General features: G+C 49.8%; 1 protein-coding gene across 1 annotated transcript; it reads left to right on the top strand.

The window, feature by feature from the left end:
- The first annotated feature begins 1,225 nt into the window (after window positions 1-1,225).
- Window positions 1,226-22,522, top strand: DIPK1C (divergent protein kinase domain 1C). The gene is given in 5 exon segments (XM_017866134.1): window positions 1,226-1,252; window positions 1,254-1,424; window positions 11,244-11,921; window positions 16,083-16,247; window positions 21,550-22,522. Coding segments are annotated over 5 exon segments (1,260 nt in total). The 3' UTR covers window positions 21,769-22,522.
- The last annotated feature ends 1,462 nt before the right edge of the window (window positions 22,523-23,984 follow it).

Below are 23,984 nucleotides of genomic sequence, written 5' to 3'. Positions count from 1 at the left end.
AAACAAAGTTAAACCAGCGAGTTGCAGGAGAGACAAGGGCAAGAAGCCAGCTCGTGTGGGACAATCACAGCACGCCGTGATCAGAGCATGTTTCCATTATCTCTAAACTCGGGAATGGGTCATGTGAAATTCAGGCGCAGGGCAGGCGGGAGAGCGATCCGGGATGGGCTGGCACGCACTGGGCACTGAATAAGCTTTTGTTCAGTGAACGCAGGAGCCACCGGGCGTGCCGGCTTTCACGGTCCCTCAGCTGTGACAATTCCCCTGGGGCGGCGCCACCTCCCTGTGTCCTGGAGAAAGGCGTTCAGGGAGTGAGAAGCATCCCTGGGTGGGGTGGGGGATGCTGGTGAGAACCAGGGACGCCCTGTGGGCCCAGGGCCAGTCTGCTTTACAGAACGATTGGGATGCGAACACGATGCCTGCTCTCCCAGATGATACTGCGAATCTATAAATACAGATTTAGACACACGTGGTGGACGTGTTCTCCTCCCCGGGGAGACGTTTCCAGAGCAGCTCTTTGTAGCCCTGAAGAGGACGCCAGCGAGTTTTCCAGCCGGGGAGACGGCGGGGGTTTGATTCAGGGGTGCCGGTGGGAAGGAGAGGGCTGGGTCGTCCCAGAACCTCCTGACTGTCCTCGACCCCCGACTCTCCGCACGCTCCGGATCTCACTCCCGGGAGGGCCCGGAGGAAACCCAAGTTGGGGTGAGACTCAGAGGAGGGCGGTTCTAGAGGAGAGGCAAAAGGGTGGGAACAGAGCTGTAGCCCCCCTGGGCGAGGGTGTGCTGTAAAAAGCGCCGGGGTCAGGGGCACCTGGCAGTCGGTCAGAGAAGAAGGGGGGCGGGCGGGCAGTGTGACAATTGAAGATATGTAGTCGGAGGAATCAGTACCCAAAGAGAGAGGGGATTGAATCTACCCGGATTTTGTTTAAGTGGGGAGCTGGTCTTCTTGCGGAAAAAAGTGCAAAAAAAAAAAAAAAAAAAAAAAAGTGGGGAGGGTGGAGCAGGGGATGCAGCGAGTGGGCCCCCAGCCGGTGCTCAGGCTCGCGGGGTGTTGCTGCTGGACGCCCTCCCTGCACCTCCGCCCCAGGCGCGGGGCCTGCCCCAACCTCACTCGCCCCTCCGCCTGGGCTCCGCCGCGAGGGCCTGAGCCGCGGATGCCTGCGACGCGAGTGGCAGAACTAGCCGGGCGGGGCGGCGGGGGCCACGGGGCGCGGGCCGGGCTGGCCATGGCGCGGGCGGCGGGCGCGCGGGGCCGGGTCCGGTTGGTACGGGCGGCGCGGGCGCTGCGGGCGGGGCGCGCTCCTCGCCTTTGCCGCGTGGACCGCGGGCTGGGTGCTGGCGGCCACACTGCTGCTCCGCGCGCACCCGGGTGTCCTCTCCGAGCGCTGCACCAACGAGAAGAGCCGGCGCATCCTGGCCGCGCTGGTAAGTCCCGCCGCCGCTCTGCCCAGCGCCGCGCGTCCCGGGAGGGGGGATCGCACCCGTCCCCGACCCCCAGCCTTCCCCGGGGACTTGGGTGGCACCCGCCGGGATCGTGGGGTCCCGACACCTGCGTGGAATGCCAGAGGTGCACGCCCTGGTCCCCCGAATGGGGAAGCAGCCGGGAATGCTCTGTGGGCTAGCTGGGGGTGTCTCTCCCCTTTTCGCCAGAATTTGCCCTTTGTCCCCAGACAGCCTTTCCGTCCTACTCTCGCTACCCCTGAGCCCGAGCTCCGGAAGAAAGTTTGCGGGTCTCATACGAGTGTCTAGGTCTGGTCGAGCCTCCGGACAGCCCCTTGGTGCCGGCGCCCGGTGTCAGGCCGCCCGGCTCTGGGCACGAGCCAGTGCGGGGTTCGGGATCGGGGGTGCCACGCCTCTGTCTCTCGGGTCCGCAGCGCGCCAGCCCAGCCCGCGTTCTGTGATTCCACCCTGAGCTGCCAGGTCTCCCCCTACCTCGCCGAGCCCATGCGGAGGGGCTGGTCAGACCCCGGCCCTCCTGCGCTCCAGAGCCCCGGCTCTCCGCGAACGCGGTCTGTGGGAACCGATGCAGCGTGCGCTCTGGCGAGCAGAGCGCGCTGCGAAGGCGGCTCGGACCGGGCGGATCCCGGATCCTGGGTCCTCTACAGGAGCCTCCTAACCCGGGAGGGCCCGAAAGCTCGCACCCAGCAGCAACTCAACTGAACCGGAAATTAGGGTGAGGAAAAAATCATAATTGGCATTTTGCAGACTGCTGCGTGCGCTGGGCTCACATCACGTGAATGAACTTTAGTTGATTGGAAACGCGGCTAGCCGTTCTTTCAGGCGCAAAGGAGACTTGAATAAAGGTGGGAGTTCCCTAAATCCCAGAAAGGGGAAGATGGTAGCAACAACTCTTACACGACTTCTTAAGCGATTATTCACTTCCTAAAATAGTGACCGTCTAAGCATTTGGTTTGAAAAGTGATCTATTTTCTAAAAACTCTTCAAGAAACACATGGGAGGTTTTCAGTCCAGTTGCTTACATATGGGTGGGTCTTTTGAGATTGTAGATTTTCAAATGTGGGACCACAAAGGTTTTTAAAGTAAATGATTTTTTAAGTGAGATTGAAATTGTTTTTTTAAATAGTGAGCCGGGTATACTAGCTAAAACAAGTTATGCTCCCTAATTAACTCTGACGCGGGTCATAGTGTCATCGTGAATTGAACATATGTAGGTGAGACACCCATAGATTCTATTGACCCCTTCTAGTGTTACACTTAAGTTTCATCAAGTTTTTGTTTTGTTTTATTTTGTTTTGTTTTGTTTTTTAATGGGGTTTTGCTCTTGTTGCCCAGGCTAAAGTGTAATGGCCTGATCTCGGCTCACCGCAACCTCTGCCACCACGCCCGGCTAATTTTGTATTATTAGTAGAGACAGTGGTTTCTCCATGTGGGTCAGGCTGGTCTCGAACTCCCGACCTCAGGCGTTCTTCCCACCTTGGCCTTCCAAAGTGCTAGGATTACAGGCGTGAACCACCACACTGGGCCAGTTTTATCAAAGTTGTAAGAGCTCACTGATTTTTCTTAGGAACCCAAAAAAATTCTTTTCATTTATAAATTCCCCCCCCCCCCCGTTTTCTTTTCTTGTGAAGGGAGTGCTGATAGACTAATTATAGTAAACAAACATTGATGGTTTGCCTAGAGTGGAACACCTATTTACAAATTTAATCTAGTAATCCTTTAGATTAAGATAAAAAAGGAATGCCATTTTTCATTTCTTTACCTTTGGTTAAGTGAGGAAAGGCTTAATAATGGAAATTAAATCGTCCAGCATAATTTAAGTAATTGCTCATCATAACTTTCCCAGCATTCCAGGTCGTAAATTAAAACCAATTCTGTTTAGAGGCTTTACCAATATATCTTCAATGGCAGCCATATGGGATCATTTCTGGTCAGACATAAAGCTGGAGAGATTGGTTCTGCCCCTGAAGGCCCTCAATCTTTCCTACTGCCAAAAGCATGATGGCAGAGGCCACATCCATCTCCCTAGGTGTTGATGTGACGCTGTCTCCGTGAACTGGTTTGTTGGGGAACAGCCTTTGCCGCAGGCCTTGTTTGAGTTCCTTACTCCTTACACACTCTCAGAACTCTTTCTCCCCGTCTGCCTGCCACTTCCTTTTCTACTGTTTTCATCCTGCATATGTTGATGTGAGACCCACATAGTGCCCTGGCTCAAGTTTTACCCAGGACACTCTCAGTTAGGACAGGGTTTAAATACGACCCCAATCTTCACAATCCCAACTCTGCCGGGCTGAGTTGCCAAGTAGAGGTTGGCATTGTGTCTTCTGAGGACTTGAACTGAATTGAGCCTCTGTCTCTGCTCCCCTGGCACTTTCCGATTCATTCTGCCTGGCTTTTATCTGTAATAATAAAACTGGTTGTTATTTTCCTGATGGGCCTCCAGACTCTCATTAGCTTTCACTCTGAATACCGGAGCACAGAAGAAACCACTTTGCCAGCTGAGCCAAAGGGAGACTTTCTGGCAGAGCCCAGGGAGTTGTGGTGGATTTCCTGCCCCCGGTAGCAGAGGCTGCCAGTGTTCCCAGGCTCCTGCCTGGCAGGGGGCATTGCTGGCCTGCCAGGGGTGAACCCACCTGTAGGATAAAGGAATCAGAGGAAAAAGCTTAGGGGCGAGTCAGAGTCAGGGGATAGGGGTCAGAGGTCTCCATGTTCTCCCCAAGTCCACACTCCACCTCCCCAGGGAAGTTCCACTCTAGCCAACCACATCCCACTGACAAGTTCCTAGAAGAGCCAACCTGAATTGTTCCAAGGGAATTGAGCCCTGGGTCTTCCAGCTTAGATTTTCCTGGTCAGACTCTAGGGCTCTTCTTAATGGCGGCTTGAAGAGGAACAACACACCGTAATCAAGAAATAGGTGCACTCAGGTCTCTGGAGCCCCGCTTTTCCAGTGGGCTGTGTCAGCAGGCCCAGCCAGCTGGGGAGCTAGCTTGGTGCTGGATCATTGATACGCCTGGCTTCTCATTCATTCTGCAGGCTGAGCCCTTCACACAGAGGCAGAAGATGTGGGCTGCTGTCTGTTGACTCTTCCTCTGGGAAGGCACTGTGTGAATCATTTCATGGGTCTTATTTCATTGAATTCCCTCAACAACCTCTATGAAGTATTTGCTTTTAGTATCCCCATTTCACAGATGGCAAAACTGAGCCCCAGGGAGGTGAAGTGACTTGCCCTGCTTCACACAGTTAATATAGTGAGGAACCAGGACATGAGTCTGTGTAGTCTGATGGTAGCAATGACGTGACGGTAAGCGGCTTCTCTAATAATGGAAACCCTACATAACACCTCGTATACTTAACCCTTCCATAGCAAATCATTTTCAAAGCATGTCAAAGATATTCCCACAGACTGTTATCCTGAAGGCTTAACTGCCTTTTGGCTAGTTAGGTCTTGATGGAATTTCATGTAGTTGTCTACATTAGAGCTTCGTTTTTAATAGGGCGGGCTTATCTTTCTTTGCCTCTGTGATAGAAACTGTCGAGGTCCCAACGGGACTACAGTATCCAGGGCACATACCCAGAAAGATTTCTCAGCAGTGAATGACTCTGCCTGAATGCTCAGCCACATTCCTAAAGTAGAGAGGGGTTACACAGTGGACGAGCTAACTGCGCTGAGATTCTGCAAAGCACAGCATAGCTGCTTCGGAAAGAATACCACTGTCCAGTATGAGTGTTGCTAAACTGCATAGGAGCTTAATGCTCCTTAAAAACAAACACACAAAAGAAAACCCAGCCCTCAGACGTGACCTCTGGGACCTTCTCAACAGTTTTTCTAGACTAGAGTGGACAGGTTTTGTTTTTGCCTGAGAACCATGACTTAGAAAGATACTAAGCAATGATTGCAAAGAGTGCTTCTTACAAAAGCTAGGACTGATTTGATGGGAATGTGCGTCTGTGTGGATATTTTCACATCCATGAGAAGCACAAATCCACTGCAAATGTAATTAATTTTAAAAGCACGCCAGAGTTAGCTGCAATGAGACTAACTTGTTTATTCAGTTTATTTCCGACTCCAATACCTGTGGATTATATATACACACACATTCGGGTACAAAAAATGTATCTGTCTTTAAGCCGGCCTTAGGAACTCCTCCTATGCACAGAGGAGTCTGAGAAAGACTACCTTTTAACATAGACCTGTATAAAGTACTTCTATTGAGTTTAAAAACAAAAAAACCCAGCTACTTCAACAGGACATGCTGCCAATAAAATAATTCTACTATTATCTTTAAGATGATGAAAGTTTTGGGGGTTTTCCTTTGTTTTCTTGAGACAGGGTGGCTCACTGCAGCCTCTACCTCCTAGGCTCAAGTAATCCTCCTGTCTCAGTCTCCCAGGTAGCTGGGACTATAAGTGTGGCCCAGCTAATTTTTTTGTTTGTTTGTTTTTGCAGAGACAGGGGTCTCGCCATATTGCCCACCCAGGCTGGTCTTGAATTCCTGGGCTCAAGTGATCTTTCAGCCTCAGCCTCCCAAACTGCTGGGATTATAGGCATGATCCACTGTGCCTGGCCTGATAAAAATTTTAAATTCAAACGTGCAATTTGTACATTAAGTTGACTGTTTTTTTAAAAAGGCTGGATGAAATCTTTTTCTGTGCTTAGCAGGCCCAGACATGCAGAACAATGCTGCAGACTTAGACGTTAACACTGGTAAGCCATGGGAGACGAATTTTGTGTTCTACATGAGAAGAGTAGGAACTGAAACGCCAAAAATACTTCATTCTAAAGGATATCAAGGAACATCTGTGCCATAACCACACTTGTATACAGACGGTCCCTGACTTACAATGATTTCACTTACGATTTTTCAACTTTATGATGTGGTGAAAGTGAGATGCATTCAGTAGGAACTCACTTTGAGGATCCATACAACCATTCTGTTTTTCACTTTCAGGGCAGTATTCAATACATTACATGAGAAAGTCAACACTGTATTTTATATTGGCTTTGTTTGAGATGATTTTGTCCTGCCATCGGCTGCTATAAGTGTTCTGAGCATGTTGAAGGTAGGCTGGGCTAAGCGGTGATGCTCTGTGGGTTAGGGGTATGAAACCCATTTTCAACTTACTCTGAGGTTGTTGGGACATCACCCATTGTAAGTTGAGGAAGAGCTGAGTGCGTTTTTGGGCATGCGTCGCTGTAATGTAAATGCTTTCTTAGGACAAGAGCGGTGACCGGGATACTGAAAAGTTAGGTTACAAACCCAAGACGTTACCTGTGGAAGCTGGCAGGTCTGGTTAAGACTTTCGTCACCTCCTGCACTTTCTGCCCTTTCTGATACCCAGTGTCGCAGCAAGAAGCAGGCATCAGGGAGGCAGGCTTAGAAGTCAATGTTCTGATCTTCAGAAAAACAGCCAAAATGAATGTTTCCTTCCAAAACCCATAGGCTGGATGCCAAATTCAACAGTTACACCATTGTTCTAAATGTCTCACAACTCCTGTTTGGAATTGCCCTCCAAATTCACAGGGGCAAATCTCGTATAGATTTGTATTTCATTGACGAGGCACAGTTTGTATTAAACATGATGCTGTGGGGACCCACTGACGCTCTCACATGGCCATGATTTACTGAGCGCTGGGGTAGGGGAGGAAGATAAGAATTCCACTTAGGGGTGGGGCTGGCTTCCGGGCAAATTTTGATTTGGCCAGGCTGGGTAGGAAGCACGTAAGTCCGATGGAGACACCCGAATGGCATTTCGCATAGAGCAGCCCCTCCTGTCGCTAGGTGCTTGCTTCAACTGTGCCCTCTCCTCCCAGGAGTTGTTTCTGGGTCTCTGAACACACAGGGTTACTTTGAAACTCGGGGCCTTTGCACAAGTTCTTCTCCGTGATTCAGCTGGCCTCTCCCTTGCCTGCTAAGGCAGATTTCTAACTCCTCTTTCAAAACTGAGCTCAGAGGCATCTCCCCCAGGAAGAAGACGCCCTGGACCCCCACCCTTTCCTAACCAGGGCTGGAGAGGGGACTAGCCTTGAGCGAGCCACCTTAGGCCGGGCACTGTGTTAGGACTGTCTCCCTGTGACCTTGTTTGACTCCATGACATGGTACCGTTGTCCTCACTTTCCAGACTCGGAAGCAAGTCACACAGCAAGCCAGGGGCAGACCCCAGAGGCAGACCCAATCTGTGCCACGCTTAGCCTCACTGTGGCCCTGCCCTGTCACTCTCATGTTAGTTAGGAATTTCGAAGGCTGTCCCCTCTGCTCCACAAACTCCGGAGTCTGGTGGCTGTGGCCAGATGGTGGCCCGTCCAGGCTCAGGCGCAGCTGGGAAAGCTGGCGCTGGTGATTTGGGGGTGGCCCAGTCCCAATCCCAGTGGAGCCAAGAGGTGGCTTCTTGGCCGGCAGGTGTCTCTCGTGGCTAGTGGCTATGGTGGCCACAGTTCAGATGACAGGGGTGAGGGCCCTGGCAGTCACAATGGGCACCCTCCTCACTCTGCTTATCACAGGCTAATAGAAAACAGGGCCCCGTGTCTCTCTGACACTTCTCTCCTGAGCCTCCTCTCTCAGTTGCAACCAGGACCACGTCTCCCCAGCCCCCCGCTCCTCAGCACTGCAGGACTCTGAAACTCCCAGCTCAGGGTCACCCCTCTGGCTACACTGGAGTCCTGTTCTTTGCTTTTCTTTCTTTTTCAATGGTTCTCTACTTTATGCAAAAGTACTTTTTATTAAATATGTGAGAACACTGTAAAATGTTATGGGAGTGAATCAAACTATTTTGGGTATCATACTTACAGAAGCTTTTTTTTTTTAATTTAAAAGGAGAACAGGAAACAATGTTTTGTTTGTTTGTTTGTTTGTTGTTTTTGCTTTGCACTTTCCTATCAGATTTATAGAGACGTGAAACTCTGTAAATACCAGATCTAGTAGGGGACAAACCCCAACAAGTAAAATGAACAGCCCTTGCTGTTTCTGCCATCTATATCTTCCTGCTCATGGTGGCCTCAGTTCCTTATCATTCCTCCTCACCTCACCTCTCAGGGCTCTCCTGAAAGGTCTCAGAGGAGCTTGACCAGCTGCCGCGTTCTTCCGAAGGGCGATGTGGAGGCGATGGCAAGCAAAGCATGCTGGGCGCGAAGGGTCTGGATCCTCCCATGTGCCTTTCACGATCCGGTGCCTGGGAAAGAGTGACCAGGGTTAAAGCCAAAGAATGACATTTAACCAAGATTCTGTTCAGTTCAATTCCAAGATGAACACAGGAGGTGCACCACTCCAAAGGTGTTTAAAGCAGCTGGTGAGTGTATGTTCATACAACTTCCTTACGAGTGTGCGTTTCCAAAGGACACAAAGTCAGCCCCAGGCAAATAGGGTGGTGTCCCTAGCTCCAGGGCCAGGTTCATGAGTTTCTGTCTATAGGTCTCTGTCACTTGCATCATTGTGTAAGCCAAGCAAGATCCCCCTCGCCCCCACCCAATGCATTATACAGAGATCTAAATTGCAGTGGCTGGCAGGATCCCCCCGCCCCCCAACAGGAAGCCAGGGGGGCAGTCAGACAGCTTGGCTTTGGACTTTCAGGCTGTTGTACTACCTGAAATAGTCCTGAAAAATATCTAGATATTTCTTTCAAGCACTGGGAGTGTTTCTTTTCAATAAGCGCTTTGAACAATTAGCCTGCAGTGTTTATAAAGGCCCCCAGTCCCTCTCTTATCTAATGGTTTGGGGCCAGGTGTGTCTCAAAATTCAAATCTTGTTGAATGTTAGAAAGATCATATACTACCTTATATTTTGCATATGGGGCAGTGCCAGTAATGAAGTTAATAATTCTGCAGTAAAATGGATGTGAATTCACACCAAGTCAAACACATACAGATACAAATACGCTCGTAACTTTTCAGCCGGGTTTTGACACCACATAAGGTCAAATGAGTCATGAAAAACTTGTAAGTTTTCAGAGGTTTTTTGATTTTGGATTTTTTTTTTTGAGACAGAGTCTTGCTCTGTTGCCCAGGCTGGAGTGCAATGGCACAATTTCAGCTCACTCCAACCTGTGCCTCCTGGGTTCAAGTGATTCTCCTGCCTCAGCCTCCCTAGTAGCTGGGACTACAGGCATGTACCACCATGCCTGGCTAATTTTTGTATTTTTGGTAGAGAAGGGGTTTCGCCATTTTAGCCAGACTGGTCTCGAACTCCTGGCCTCAAGTGATCTGCCTGCCTTGGCTTCCCAAAGTGCAGGGGTTACAGGGGTAAGCCACCATGCTCCTGATTTTGGAATTATTTATACGTCTAGACACTAGAGGTCCAGCTTTTGACCTCAAGGAGCTGCTTCTAATCTGCTTGGGATGGGTCAAGTTGATCTACCTGGCCACCTGCGAGGCTGGGCAGTATCCAATTATGAACCCAAGGCTGTTCCCAGGCCTCTCCTGATGCCTGGTGCTCGTGCATATGCTGTGGCATGCACGCACACTTCCTTTTTGGCCAGTACACACCATGCAGGGAGGCAGGGGGTGCGACGCAGGAAAGGAGTTTGAGGCCCAGAGCAGGTGAGGATGTGGCAGCAAGGTTGGGCCATGGAATCCAAGCTCAGTGGCCCTTGGCCCCATCCTTTGTCCCGGCACCAAAGCTGCCCTTCCACTGCTGAGACTTCAAGGTCCTTTCTCATACATGAAACGGGGTGAGAATAACAGCTTTGGGATTTGGTATTTCTCATGGCCTTAGAGGAACGAGGGTGACTCTGTTGTTTCATGTGCTGTAGAAGTTCCCGGAAGGAAGAGAGGCCTTCATTTGCTGACATGGAGGAAGACTCATTTGTTGGGGAAACGGGTGGGATTAGGAAATATACTCAACCCCTAATAGAAGTGGTCCCATGGATTAGATTTTCTGAAAAAGAAAAGAGAGAAGAGGATGACAGTCTTCTCATTCCTTCCATACTTCACTTCTTCCTTCCCTTCCTCTGGCAGGATTTTCGGGCTGGACGGGCTTCTCAGGGAATTTGTGGTGTGTGGGGAAGGTCGCCAGGTCCCCTAGTGGCTCCATCCTAAGGTCTCCTAAAGTTTAGGAGAAACACCCCATCCGGGGACTCCTGGACAGCCTTGCTTGCCACCCAGATGAAAACATGCCCTGCTCTTCCAGAATGTATCCTGCATGGGTCCTCCTCGGTCCCCTTTCTTCTCCAGGTCACCAGCCATGAGCCCTGTGCTCACTCGTGGATCCTCCAGAGGCTTCTGCTCTGAACATCTGCAAACCTCCAGCCTGAAAGCTTTAGAGGCCATTCCATTTCATGTGGAAAACAGCAAGCTCAAGGAACGTACCTGCAGGAAGGGTCATTACTGTGGTCCAGCCTGCGGGCAGATAGGGCTCCTGGGGTCCCCTCTGCTGAGACCTGACCTAGCTGCTTAGATGCGAGACTTAGAAGCTCTCCCAGTGACCCTGAAGTGTAGCCAGAGTCGAGAGCTACTGGCCTGGTCTAGCCCTTCACCCGTTGGTTTCCTGGCCTCTGGCTTCCCAGAGCCACCCAGCTGAATGATAGGAAGTCGCGCTTCCCGGTCGCAGGTGTCCTGATTCTGCAGACCTGTCCTAGGCCTAACTGAGTCATGTAATGACTGTGAGCAGCTCCTTTAACCTTCCCCTGAATTACTCACTGAGTGGCCTCTGTGATCCACAGGACTGAGGTTTCTCTGCACAGTTGGCTTATCAGCATCCTGAGGGCAGAGACCAGGCTGTCCCTTTCCCTAACCCCAGCCGAGAGACGACGGCACCTGGCCCTCCCGATATTGACTGACTCTTCCCTTCCTTGCAGTGCCAGGACTACCGGGGCGGCGCGCTGGCTGGGGACCTCTGCGAGGACCTGTGTGTGGCGGGAAAGCTGCTGTTCCAACGCTGCCTGCACTACAACAGGGGCAAGAAGGTGCTACAGGCCGACTGGCGCGGCCGGCCCGTGGTCCTCAAGTCCAAGGAGGAGGCCTTCTCCAGCTTCCCGCCCCTCAGCCTGTTGGAAGAGGAGGCAGGGGAGGGTGGCCAGGACATCCCCGAGGCAGAACTCCTCCTGATGGTGGCTGGGGAGGTCAAGAGCGCTCTGGGCCTGGAGTTGTCCAACAGCAGCCTGGGGCCATGGTGGCCGGGCAGGCGGGGCCCGCGCTGGCGGGGACAGCTGGCCAGCTTGTGGGCCCTGCTGCAGCAGGAGGAGTATGTCTACTTCAGCCTGCTGCAGGACCTGAGCCCACACGTGCTGCCTGTGCTGGGCTCCTGTGGCCACTTCTATGCAGTGGAGTTCCTCGCTGCGGGCAGCCCCCACTACAGGGCACTCTTCCCCCTGGACCGGGTCCCAGGTGCCCCTGGGGGTGGCCAGGCCAAGGCCATCAGTGACATCGCGCTCAGCTTCTTGGACATGGTGAACCATTTTGACAGTGACTTTTCCCACCGTCTCCACCTCTGCGACATCAAGCCGGAAAACTTTGCCATCCGGAGCGACTTCACAGTAAGTGGCCCGGGGCGGTGTGTTTATGTGCAGAGAATGGAGCCCTCGGGTCTGGTGGGAAGGAAATGAGAAGGCTTCTGAGCTCCTGTCCTGAGTTAGCAAACTACTATCGCTTCTGTAGCCTCAGAGAACTCCCACCTACCAGAACACTTCCTTTCGGGTGTCAGCAAGGAACAGATGCATCTCGAGTGAGAATGTGAATGAACAGAGCCCCCAGTGGGAGGCAGAGGGCCGGGCCAGCTTTGTCCTCCCAGGGGGCTGTTCTGCTTCCTTCACCTGAGCTCTGTGGCTGCTTCGAGCTCATGCAACAGCAACTTCTCTTGCGGGTCTGTTTAACTTGTGCAGAAAACCGTCCACAGGAGGCGGGGAGCTGCGGAGGACGATGAGGGAGGACGGCCTCCGGGGTGGAGACGCTGTTCTCAAGCTGCCCATGCTCTGTGACAAGTAACTTTCCCCAGTGCTTTTTGTCTGGAGAGGCTCCAGTCAGTTTCCATTCCATATGTAAGACTTCTAGAGGAACAAATGGGGTTTTAGTGCCTTCCACAAGGGAAAGCCCTGCCCAGGTAGAAATACCTGCTGCTGCACCACAGGGCACATGCATGCTCGTCTCCACTCTGGGGCCAGGCGGCTGTGTGAGAACAGCCAGGTGTGGAAGAACAGCAGCAGGAGCCTTAGTGTCTCCGTGTAACACAAACCCCTGTCCCTTCACCCAGCTAGGTGAACACTGATGTGTCAGATTAATGCGGCTGCGATCATCCCGGTGCCCTCATGCTGTGCCAGGTGCTGGGACCATCCAACAGGAAGTAGTAAGAAGACTGGCAGGGATGTCGTGGGTGCAGGCTGGGTTTGGGGAAGGTGGCATGCTCTGCTCCCCTGCCTGCTGTAACAAGTTCATTCTTATGTGACCAGTGCCGGCAGCAGAACGGCCAGACCAGCTTAGCTCCAGTCATCTGGGTGTGCTGGTCACTGTGGGGCCTGGTTCATGGTGGGGCCATGCTCTTCAGTGTGGTTGCAACCTAAAGGGACAAAAAGCAGGCACTGTGACTGCCAGTCATGGCCTCCAAGGCAGGTAGCATAGGAGTGGCATGGTCTTCTGAAGGCAGCTGGAAAACTAAATTTGCTGCCAGTGTAATGCCCTCATTCCTGTGAAGGGCATCACACATCTTACCCTGAGTGCTTTGTCCTAATGCCTCGCCTCCTGCTGCCCTGGAGGGGCTGACAAGTCAGCGGTGTCAGGGAAATAGCTAGGAGGTTCTGGGAGGTTCCAGGAGGTCTGTGTGCTGGGCTGGGAGCTCTGGTGGAACTCAGCCCCACCTGCGATACCCTGAGCATCTCCCAGACACTGTCCTGATATGTGTGTCAGGGGGAATGACCCACAGCCACACTGAGGCCTTGAGGAGGAAGTCAGGGAGTATCCATGCACAACCCACCTCCCCCAGCTCCGGGCAGCTGCGGGCCAGTTCTCGCCACTCAGTCACTCCCTTATTCCTCCAGCAGGTATCAGTGGGCATCAATGAGTGGGACCCAGCAGGTGCTGTAATTGTTGCGGGAACTTCAAGGATATCCACTTCTTGAAGGAGCAGAGGCTGATGGGGTCTGTGATGCCGAGTGGGCGACATCAGACGCTTTTACCTACATACTTGTTGATTATCCAGTTATTGGTTTGTGGGAACCACCTAAGTTGTGCCTCCAGTATCTTGCACACCATCAGCAGAAAATAGTTTTTCAAAGAAATCGTGACTGTGCGTCCTCAACCTAGCACCAGACTGTATTTTGTTGACTGGTGCTGCACCGCTCAGGGCTCTTACCTCCACTGCAGCCTTGGCCTGGGCAAGAATAGGGAGGGGAGGGCAGGAGGAGTCCCCTTCACCAGTCCTGTTCTCCACCCTTCTTGCAGACCCTGAAGTTCAAGGAATTGTTTTACCCAAGATTTTACAACTTTTAAGTGAAAACCAGCAGTATCTGCATGACCAGAGAGCTCCTTTAGAAATGCAAATTCTCAGACGCCACGCCAGACCTATTGAATATGAAATGGTGGGGGTGGGAGCCAGCAATCCCTGTCTCCAAAACAAGGCTCCTAGTTGATTCTCATGTGTGCTCAAGTTTGAGAGCTAGTGATCTCAGAGTCCCGGCAGGTGGGTCCTGCCTTTGAGCCCAGGTTGCTGGGCTGCCCTGGCAGAAGGAAGGGGCGCCTCCCAGTGGAGGTGTAAGAATTGGTCATTCATAGTCGTTCTCTCGTCTGCAGGGCAGGTGCACACTTGCAGATCTTGAGAATGTGTCCAGTGGCTGTAAATGAATAACTAGGAAACTTCATGATCCGAAACTATTGCCAGCCAGTGCTCTTTTCCAACGGATGGTATGGCTTCCTACTCCAGGGCCACAGTTTCTGGTGAAGAATGAAATAATTCTCATTCATCTTCCTATTCTGATGCCAGGAGGAAGTTTGAAGAAGATGAGACAAGTTAGGTAATTTTATGCAGGAAGGACTTTATGATTCTCTTGATATTAAGAAACACGATGTAGGCTTTTTTTTTTTTTAATACTGTTCTTATTTTAGGTGCATAAGGTTATGTTTTATAAGAGTTGTAATCCATTCTAGACCCCATACACTAAAAATTAAAAAATAAATCTGGCTCTCCCTGGGAGATGAGAAGGAAACTCTCAGAAATGGGAAGGGGAAGTTGCAAGAAGCTAAAATTCTAAGTAGGGGCCCAGGGGAGGCTGGGGAGGTCGCAAGAAACCATAGAAAGAATAGAAAAGTCGTGTAGCCCCAATAATGAATTATAAAGATGCGAGATTCATTAGCATAGTCCTTACTCACTTTTAGTGTATTAACCAGGGTAAATAATGAAATTGGCTATTTGTTTTGGCTAAATAATGGGATAGGAAAGATTAAAATGAGAAGTTGCTTACAGCGCCTGAATTCATAATTAGGCAAAACCTCTTAAATAGAGAAAAGGTCTGTCTGTAGTGTTTATCTTCATTATTCTCCACACATTTTGAACTAAATTATTCTCCCCTGCTCTGTTTTACTAAATAATCCCCAAGAAACTTCATTGCCTTCTAGCATCAATCCTGAGTGAAAAACTAAAACCCAAACCGAAAGGTGCCTCCCAAACTGCGTAGGTTGAAGCTGCCATGACCAGCAAATGAAACCCTTGTTGAAACTCCCAGAGGGAAAAAGAAAGGCTGATATTTCAATGCTGACCTGTGAAGGCTTGTGAAATGCCACTGACTCCATCAAGTTCATCAACTTTCCTAGTGGCTGTGTAATACCTCGCAGCTATAAACGGCTTGATTTGGGCAGATTCCAGGTTTCCTCAGGTTTGAGCTCATCTGTTTTTGTTGTTGCATCCAGATGGCGGAGGAAGAGCCACATCATTCAGAAGTTATTCTCTCTGTTTTTGAAGTCTGTTTGATTCGATGCCAGGAAGATAAATCTGAAGTTCCAGTGGTCATTGTGCTCTCATGATGACAGTGGAACTCAGGCGTCGCTCCTGTTCAGGGCCTCCGTGTATCAGTCCTAATGCGAGAACTTTGGTATTTCCCCCACTTTGTCGTCTGACTGGTCAGTCCGAAACCAGCTGACTCAGGTAACAGACGTGCCATGAAGAGAATGTAGGCACTGCCCACCTCAGTTTCTCCATCACACCTGGAGACCCGCCACTCAAACGAGGATTCCCTGGATTGCTTGTATTCACGGGAATAGATTTGCTGTATCTTACAGCTTTTAGAGTCCTGACCCTTGAAGGTCAGAGACCCACGTGGTAAGGCAGCGGAGGGGAAATCCATGTATAAGGCCTCTCAGAGATGCTACCTGCAAAGCTGAGAAAATGACTAAGGACGAAAAGTGATACTTGTGGTGATAGTTCCAAATCCTGGGCTTTCACTGGTGGCTGCTGAGGTCCTTTTTGCAGTTAAAGCCTTCCACTGTAACTATGACAGTCGCCTATGTAAAAGGAAATGCATGCAGACACTTTAGGGGATCAGTCCACTCCCCAGGGCATGGCCGGGGCTTTCCTCTTGGCTCGTGGGAGTTGTGGGATCACCTGTGACCTGGACAGTAGCACCCGCATGAGGTGAATTGAAGTTGTGAAGAAGCTCCCTCTCCGCAGAGCCCACCAGTAGTCCTTTGATAGCCCCATGCTGTTTTGATTACAGGTGGTGGCTATTGATGTGGACATGGCCTTTTTTGAACCTAAAATGAGGGAAATCCTTGAGCAAAATTGCACAGATGATGAGGACTGCAATTTCTTTGACTGTTTTTCAAGATGTGATTTACGAGTCAACAAGTGTGGAGCGCAGCGCGTCAACAACAACCTGCAGGTAAGCAGAGGCTGCCAGGGCTGGGGGGAGAGAGGGTGCTGTCTGGCTGTTTCTGCCTGCTAGCACTTCAGACACCCTCAGTGGAGCTCAAGGTCAACCTTTTCAGGCCATCGATCCAGCTCGATGTGGTCAATAAAGGCAGGAGGGTGGGGATGGGACAATCATGTGCTCTTGGTTGCCTACCCGCGGGGTTGTTGGCCAGGCGACCAGGGGCATCTGATGAGGGAGCTCCCTGCAGAGCTGGCTGCTGGGCTTCCTCTTGCCCAGGCTCCATCCCACGTCTCCATAACCTCTCATAAGCATGGGCACATACACGACGAGAACCCTGAGACTAATTCATCAAAGATAATATGGAGAAGGGTGCGAAGCAGTCCCGAGACACTGGCCTAACTAGAGGTTGAACAGAAACTACCATCCAGACAGGCCACGGTCAGTACCAGGAGGTGGTTTAGACAGGCCAGAGGTCAGCACCAGGAGGTGGCTTAGAGAGGAAGAAAGGAGCCAAGTCCAGGAGATCAGCCACAAATGGAATACACACAGGGTTCAGGCAGTCAGAGCTGGCGGGTCTCAGGTCCCCCAGCTGGGGTTGGAGCATCTCCCCTCTTTTGGCAGAAGCTGTCTCTTTCTGCCCTCACTTGAGGCTTCCAGGTGATGGCGGAGACATTTGGGCCCACAGGTGCTGATCATACCCGGAGGAGGCTCCGCAGTGTCTAGGCAGACCTCCCCTATGGCCTGGTTGCATGCAATGGCTTACGGAGGCTCTGGACCCACACTATCCAACCCACTCCCCTAGTGGGCCCTCCACTGTGGCTTGTCCTCCTCATTCCTTAAACCTGAAAGGCCAATGTGAGCCCACTGCAGACCCAAAATGCAGGTGAGGTGGGAGCAGCAGGGAGGAGCCCATGTGGTGCTGCATCAGCCGTGATGGGGGATGATTTGGGAAGGCGGGGACAGGTCTGCTGTTAACCTAGTGGTCCCAACCAAGCCAAACGAACACCCCGACTCCACCACCCCAGAGTCTACACAGACCTTTTAGGCCAAAGAATCACTGAGCACTTCCCTTTCACGAAGCCTAGGAATGTAGCGGCCTTCAGAGGCGTCTCCATCCTAGCCTCTTTAATGTGGACTCACACCCTTGGTGAGGTCCGTCATGAAATCATTCTTCTTGAGCTGTGGGAAGAAGAAATTTTCACCTGAGCGTCCACCGCCTTGCGATCCCAACCCACAAAATGGGAACACAAATGCCTGCTCTTTGCAATGTAATGAGAGGCTGAGTTTACACCTTTCTGTAGAAAGGGCTCTTACCAAGTCATCAAGGGGCAAGAGGAACACAAAGAAAATTGGCAGAACAGGCACCAAACACACAAACGATGGAATCCAAATGGCCAAACAACTTGGACAAACTTTTCTATTTTTTAAAAGACAAAGTTCTGCTCTCGTTGCCCAGGCTAGAGTGCAGTGGTGCAATCTTGGCTCACAGCAACCTCTGCTTTCTGGTTTCAAGAGATTCTCCTGCCTCAGCCTCCTGAATAGCTGGGATTACAGGCGCCCGCCACCACACCCAGCTAATTTTTTTGTATTTTTAGTAGAGACGGGGTGTCACCATGTTGGTCAGGATGGTCTCGAACTGCTGACCTCGTGATCCGCCCGCCTCAGCCTCCCAAAGTGCTGGGATTCCAGGCATGAGCCACCGCGCCCAACGGAAAAACATTTTATCTTACCATTCAAAGACATTCAGATTAAAATCCAATGATTGTAAATTTCACTTACCAATTGGGAGTAGTTATTTAAATGCTATTAATTAAGAGTTGAGGCTTCAGGGAAATAGAAAAGTGTCTATATTGTTAACGTGATTGTGAATTACTTCTCTCTTGAGGGGCTGTGGCTGTTAGACATAGCCATGCTCTTTAGCTGAGCAATTTTATTTGTGCACATATCTGATTATTGACTTTGAATAAAGTCCTGAAAATGAAATTACATTTTCTTTAAGGATATGAGAAAATATGAAGCATTATTAGGTGAAAAAAATGCAGGTTACAAATTAATATTTACAATACCATTCCATTTCTGTTAAATAGTATACAATCCCTTATATACCAAAATGTCAAAAGCAAGTATTTCTGGAAGGCAGGATTACAATTTTCTTTATTTTTTATTTTCTTAGCTTTTTACTTTTTATTTCTATTTTATTTTAGAGACAGGGTCTCGCTTCATCACCCAGGCTAGAGTGCAGTGGCGCAACCATAGCTCACTGCAGCCTTGAACTCCTGGGCTCAAGGGATCCTCTCACCTCAGCCTCCCAAATAAACAGGACTACAGGTGCATGTCACCACACCTAGCTAATGTTTTAATTTACTTTTTGCAGAGACATGGTTTCACTATGTTGCCCAGGCTGCTCTCAAACTTCTGGCCTTAAGTGATGCTCCCATCTTGGCCTCCCAAAATTCTGGGATTACAGGCTTGAGCTACCACACCCAGCCTTAATTTTCTGCATTTTTAACCCAAATTACCCCCAAAATTCTTGCTCTATATAAATTTACAAATCAATGAAATGGAATAAAAACTGTCTCAGAAATAGACTAATGAAATACGAATATTTAGCCTCTGATAAAGGGGGCCTTGTAGACCAGGGCAGGGAGAGCTGGGTCGCACAGTGAATGGTGCTGGTGAACTGGCTGCCGAGCACGACAAACACCAAGGTAGCTCCCTCCTCCTGACCTCAGACTAGACTCCAGATGGCTCAGATACTTATACATAAAAAGAAGAAATCCTTAAGGTACCAGAAAAAGCTGGGAGAGTTTCAAATACTAGTATAGAGAAGGCCTTTGTAAGTACGAAACAAAGCCAAAGAGGAACACTTCACAAATTTAATTATCTTTCAGAATAAAAAAGACAAACAACAAACAAACCCATGTTGGCATAAACAAAATTACAAAAAAAAAAAGCAAATTTAAAAGTTAAATGAGAATATTTGTAAAACATTTGGAGTTCTTCTTATAGACCAGGAATGCAGAGGGTGGAAGGGGGCTTATTCCCGGCTGCTGGAGCTCATTCCCCCCAGGACTGGCTTTGCCAAGGGGAGACCCACTTTCCAGGGGCAGCATCTAGTGATTGGTTAAAGAGGGTGGGCCCGACACCAAGCCCCCTGTGCCTCACTAAGGGACAATTCCACAGGGACCCCCTCCAGCCCCACACATTTACTTCTTCCTCAGTTCCATGGAGTATGCTTCCCAAGGACAGACCTCAAAGAATCCCTGTGTGCAAACCTCCGTCTTAGAGTCTACTTCCTGGGGAACCAACCTAAAGCAAGGGCGATGTCCTTAAGATATAAAGAGCATCTACAAATGAACACAACAAAGGCCAAAAATATAAACTTGACCATTCATTGAAAAGGAAGCACAAATAACTCTCAAACTAAGAAAGATGCAAATTAAACCATTTTCACCCATCTGTTGTCAAAATGAATCTGTGACATTTGTATTGGAGTGGCTAAGGGAGGATGAGCAGTCTTGGATACATTGCTGGGGAGTGTAAATGAGAAGAAATCTTATGGAGTCAATTTAACGTATCTATCAAAACAAAAAATGCACATGCCCTTTGACCCAGAAATCCTATTTCTAGAAATGTAGTCACATGCACAAAATGCAATAGCATATATCTGCAAGACATTTCTTGCAGCATTGTTCATAATAGCAAAAGTTATTATGCAACCTCAATTCCATCTATAGGGAACTGGTCAAATAACTTATGACACATGCACACATTTCAAAAGGAGCCATTAAATCACATGGAATAGCCTCATAAGAACTGATTTGGAGGGAATGGCTGGGCGTGGTGGCTCACGCCTGTAGTCCTAGCACTTTGGGAGGCCAAAGTGGGTGAATCACTTGAGCCCTGGAGTTCAAGAACATCCTGGGCAACATGGCAAAACCCTGTCTCTACAAAAAATACAAAAACTAGCCAGGCATGGTGGTATGCCCTTGTAGTCCCAGCTACTCAGGAGGCTGAGGTAGGAGGATCGCTTGAACAAAGGAGGTCAAAGTTGTAGTGAGCCAAGATGGCACCACTGCACTCCAGCCTGGGTGACAGAGTGAGAGCCTGTCTCAAAAAGAAAAAGAAATCAATTTGGAGGGATCTCCCTCATACAAACGAGGGTGGAAGATTGAGAACAGTGTGTATAATATATTACCTATGTGTGAAATAAAAGAAAAAGGAAATGTGTATGTCAAAGAATGTCTCATTCTCAGAGTGGGAGCTGAGCGTCAGGGTGAGGTGGAGCCTGAGATCGCAGTCTAGCCTTAAGAACATTTTAAATTTTGCACATGAAAATGTATTCTCTATTAAAAAAAAAAAGCCATAATTAGGTTTTGAAAAGAATCCTTGCCTTTGCAGGGATTGTGAAATAGAAGTTGAAGGTTTTTGTTCTCTGTGAAGCAGTAGCTCTTTACAATGGAGGCATTTGTTAATTGAGTCTGATATAAAGTGTGATATAGAGTAATAAAGCATGATGCACCATGCAGCTGGCAGGTCATTTCTCCCAACGTGGGGGAAGCTGTCAGAGCTATAAAACAAACAAGATGTTTACAGGGAGAAATTTCCAGGATCCTCAGCATCACTGAATTTCATACCTGATAAGAATTAAAGAGAGTGTCTAATTTTTACCTCTGCTCCTAGAATAACACATTTCACAGAGCCTTCAAAGATCCTTATGCCTGCAGCCTTTTCTATCAAATACACCTTTGTTTCATGAGACTTAAAGTGCTACAGGGGCAGTCACACAAGTTCACACACTTCTCCCTCATGCACTGTTTGGCCCTCTGGACGACCCGGTCAGTGGTTGGTCATTGTGGTCACTAGGACCGGCTTGTGGATAAGAAATCTTATCTCCAGGTGGTGACAGCAAAGCTGACCTCCCTCAGGCCTGCAAAGGACCAACCCCTTCTGCAGCAGTGACTGTGATTTTTGCTTCCCTTCCTCCCTAGAAATGTGTCCAGTCCTTTTACAGTGTCACCCAGAACTTCGTCCATCTGCTAGGGGGCTGGAAAGGGGAGTTTCTGCCTCACACAGACGTTGGCTTCTCCTCTCGGAGGCGTCGTTTGTTCATGGTGCTGAAGGGTTTAAGGGGCAGAAGTGAATGCATGTTTCCAAATCAGATGGTCTCTGCAGTGTGCTCCCTGAAGGACGGGGGTGGGGATGAGGGTGGGCGAGAAGCCGAGATCTGTTTCAGAACCAATCCTGGGCTTGGGAAGCTTTTAGGAGGATTTGCTGCCCTAAATTAACTGCCCACCCTTCTTTCCCTCAGGTCATCTGTGACAAAATATTTCGCCATTGGTTTTCTGCACCTCTCAAGAGTTCTGCGGTCTCTTTCCAGCTTCAGCTGCAGTTACAGGAGGCGGTGCAGGAATGTGCAGACCCTGAGGTCCCCAGCGGGAACACCCGGAGAGACGCCCCCAGCGTGTTCTGGAAGCTTCGCCGACTCCTCCAAGCCACACTGAGGGAGTTGCAGGAGGCAGAGAAGTAGCCACTCTCTGGCCTTAAACATGCTCACACAGGAAAAGTGAGCTTTGCTGGATTTCTTCTGCCATTGTTTGAAAGATGAGCCATTTCCCCTGTGCAAATGAGTGCTCTCTGGGGTGCTGTTCTGGCCTCCACAGTGTGGAGTGGCACGTGCCGCTGCCAGAGACGATGCCTCCCTCGCTCTGGTCCCACCCTGGCCTCTGACCTGTCGCCTTGTGTAAAATGAGGGAGGAGGTACAGACCTCCCTTCAGGAGGGCCCTCAGTCAGAAGACACAAACCTGTGTGCAATTATTCTCTGCAGAGAGCACTCGTACCTGGTCATCCCAGCGAGTTCCAGCTGTTCTTTCCTGTAAATCGTTACATTAAAAAGTGTGTGCGTGCATGCAAATGAATGTGTATGCCTGTGTCTGGGTGCAAATGAGCATGTGAGCATGTATGAGTGTGCCCATGAGTGTCTGCATGTGTATGAGTGTGCACAGGTGAGTGTGCTCATGAGGCGTATGAGTATGCCTGAGTGTGAATGTGTAGAAGTGTGAATGAGTGTGTGCACATGAGTGCACAGGTGTCAGCATGTGTATGTAAGTGTGGGCATGTGTATGTGATTGTGTGAGTGTGGGCAGGTGAGTGTGTTGGGAATGTGGGTTGGGGTGGGGAGTGGTGCTTTCTCTAGTGTGTCCTTTGGAACAGCTTGCCTACCTAGCAAAGAGGTGTGACCTTTCTTTTGGAATTAAATACAATGAAAAGAAAATAAATTGCATCCTTAGGGAATGTAATTTGCATTGGAGAGCGTGTGTAATGGTAGCTTATAGTATTTTTCATTTTGTGGAATCCACCGAGGTTACGGTTGGGGTTTTAGGGAGCCTCGTATTGCACCTTCCCCTGGGCAGGGACTTGTAGGCTGGCTTGACGCAGCATTGCCTTCACCTCCCTCGAGAATTTACAGTAGAGCAAATGCTGAGGTCAGCATTGACTCCAGGCAGGACCAGAGACCAGCACCTTTCTTTTGATGGACTAAAGACCAAGTGATAGGCATCAAGTCATACTGCGGCATGATACGCTCATCAGTGGTGATCCCAAGGAGGCTTTTCCAGCAAAAGACAGACAGGGGGACTGGCCACGTGGAGCCAGCGAGCTTTCACTTAAAGGGACCTGGCTTCTACCCATACCTGGGACCCATGAGTGCTCAACAAACCAACGGGTCACCCCCTTACAGAAATCCCATGAAAAGGGAAATTGAGAAAGATGAGAGAATCAGGAAGTCATGTTGGCAGTGTACACATTAAAGAAGACAAATTAATCTGACGTTGTGAAAGTCACAAATGGACACATTCCAAATGATCTCTTATCCTGGCCTGCAGCCCCTTTCTAAACCAGAGAAACGGGAGTGCCTTCTTCCAGACTTTGGGGTCACATTTACTGACTCTGCCCCTCAGGGCACGCTGAGAATGTTGTGTGAAGGACTAGGATGATCAGAGGCCCCCAGCTCTGAATTCTGCCTTCCCCAAAGACCTGTGGGAAGGCTCACTGCCAGCTGCCATTCTTACCCGTCACCACTGGGGATCTTCCAGATGACACTGAGTTCCACAGAGGGCCTCCTCATCATGGACATGAAGACTCACTTTGCAACTGTATTCTAGCAAGAAGAAAAAAACCCACGTCAGTCACCCTGCGGCACAAGTAAATTAAAACCAAAGTTTGATGGCCAGGCCTAGGACTAGTGGCTTCCAAAGGAAAGGGCAGGGTTTGGGCTATTGGACGTAGGCTTCTATTTTCCTCAGAGCTGCGCTGGGTGTGATGCCTTTCTGTGGTGGTCAGGGGTATATTTTGGGCCATGCTCACCTTCTAGGCAGGTTCTCTACAAGCAAAAAGGTTTACGGGAAGACGGGTGTGAGACAGAGGGAGGGACGGAAGGAGGGAAGCCACCAGGGTTTTGCCCTCTGTGCCCTTTAAACAGTGGGGTTTTGCTCTGGGAGGTCAGAGTGGGTCTTTTGTGGGTAGACGCTGGGATGCCACCCATTCATTAGTGGCCTGAACTCACTGACCAGGCAGCAAAGCCAGCCTGGAAAAGAGAAATAGTTTTCATTTCAACCAAAATGGAAACAAATGTTTTTGTTTACGATGGGGACTATGCAGTATATAATTATCCAAGACAACTGTGGTTTTATTGATGAAAGGGAGCTGTTTTATCTCTTCCCTTTATGTCTGGCTACCCAGTTACA

This window comes from Rhinopithecus bieti, unplaced genomic scaffold (genome assembly GCF_001698545.2).
Source record: "Rhinopithecus bieti isolate Rb0 unplaced genomic scaffold, ASM169854v2 scaffold_84002, whole genome shotgun sequence".
Taxonomy (NCBI): Eukaryota; Metazoa; Chordata; class Mammalia; order Primates; family Cercopithecidae; genus Rhinopithecus; species Rhinopithecus bieti.
This window is presented reverse-complemented; position numbering and strand designations above follow the sequence as displayed.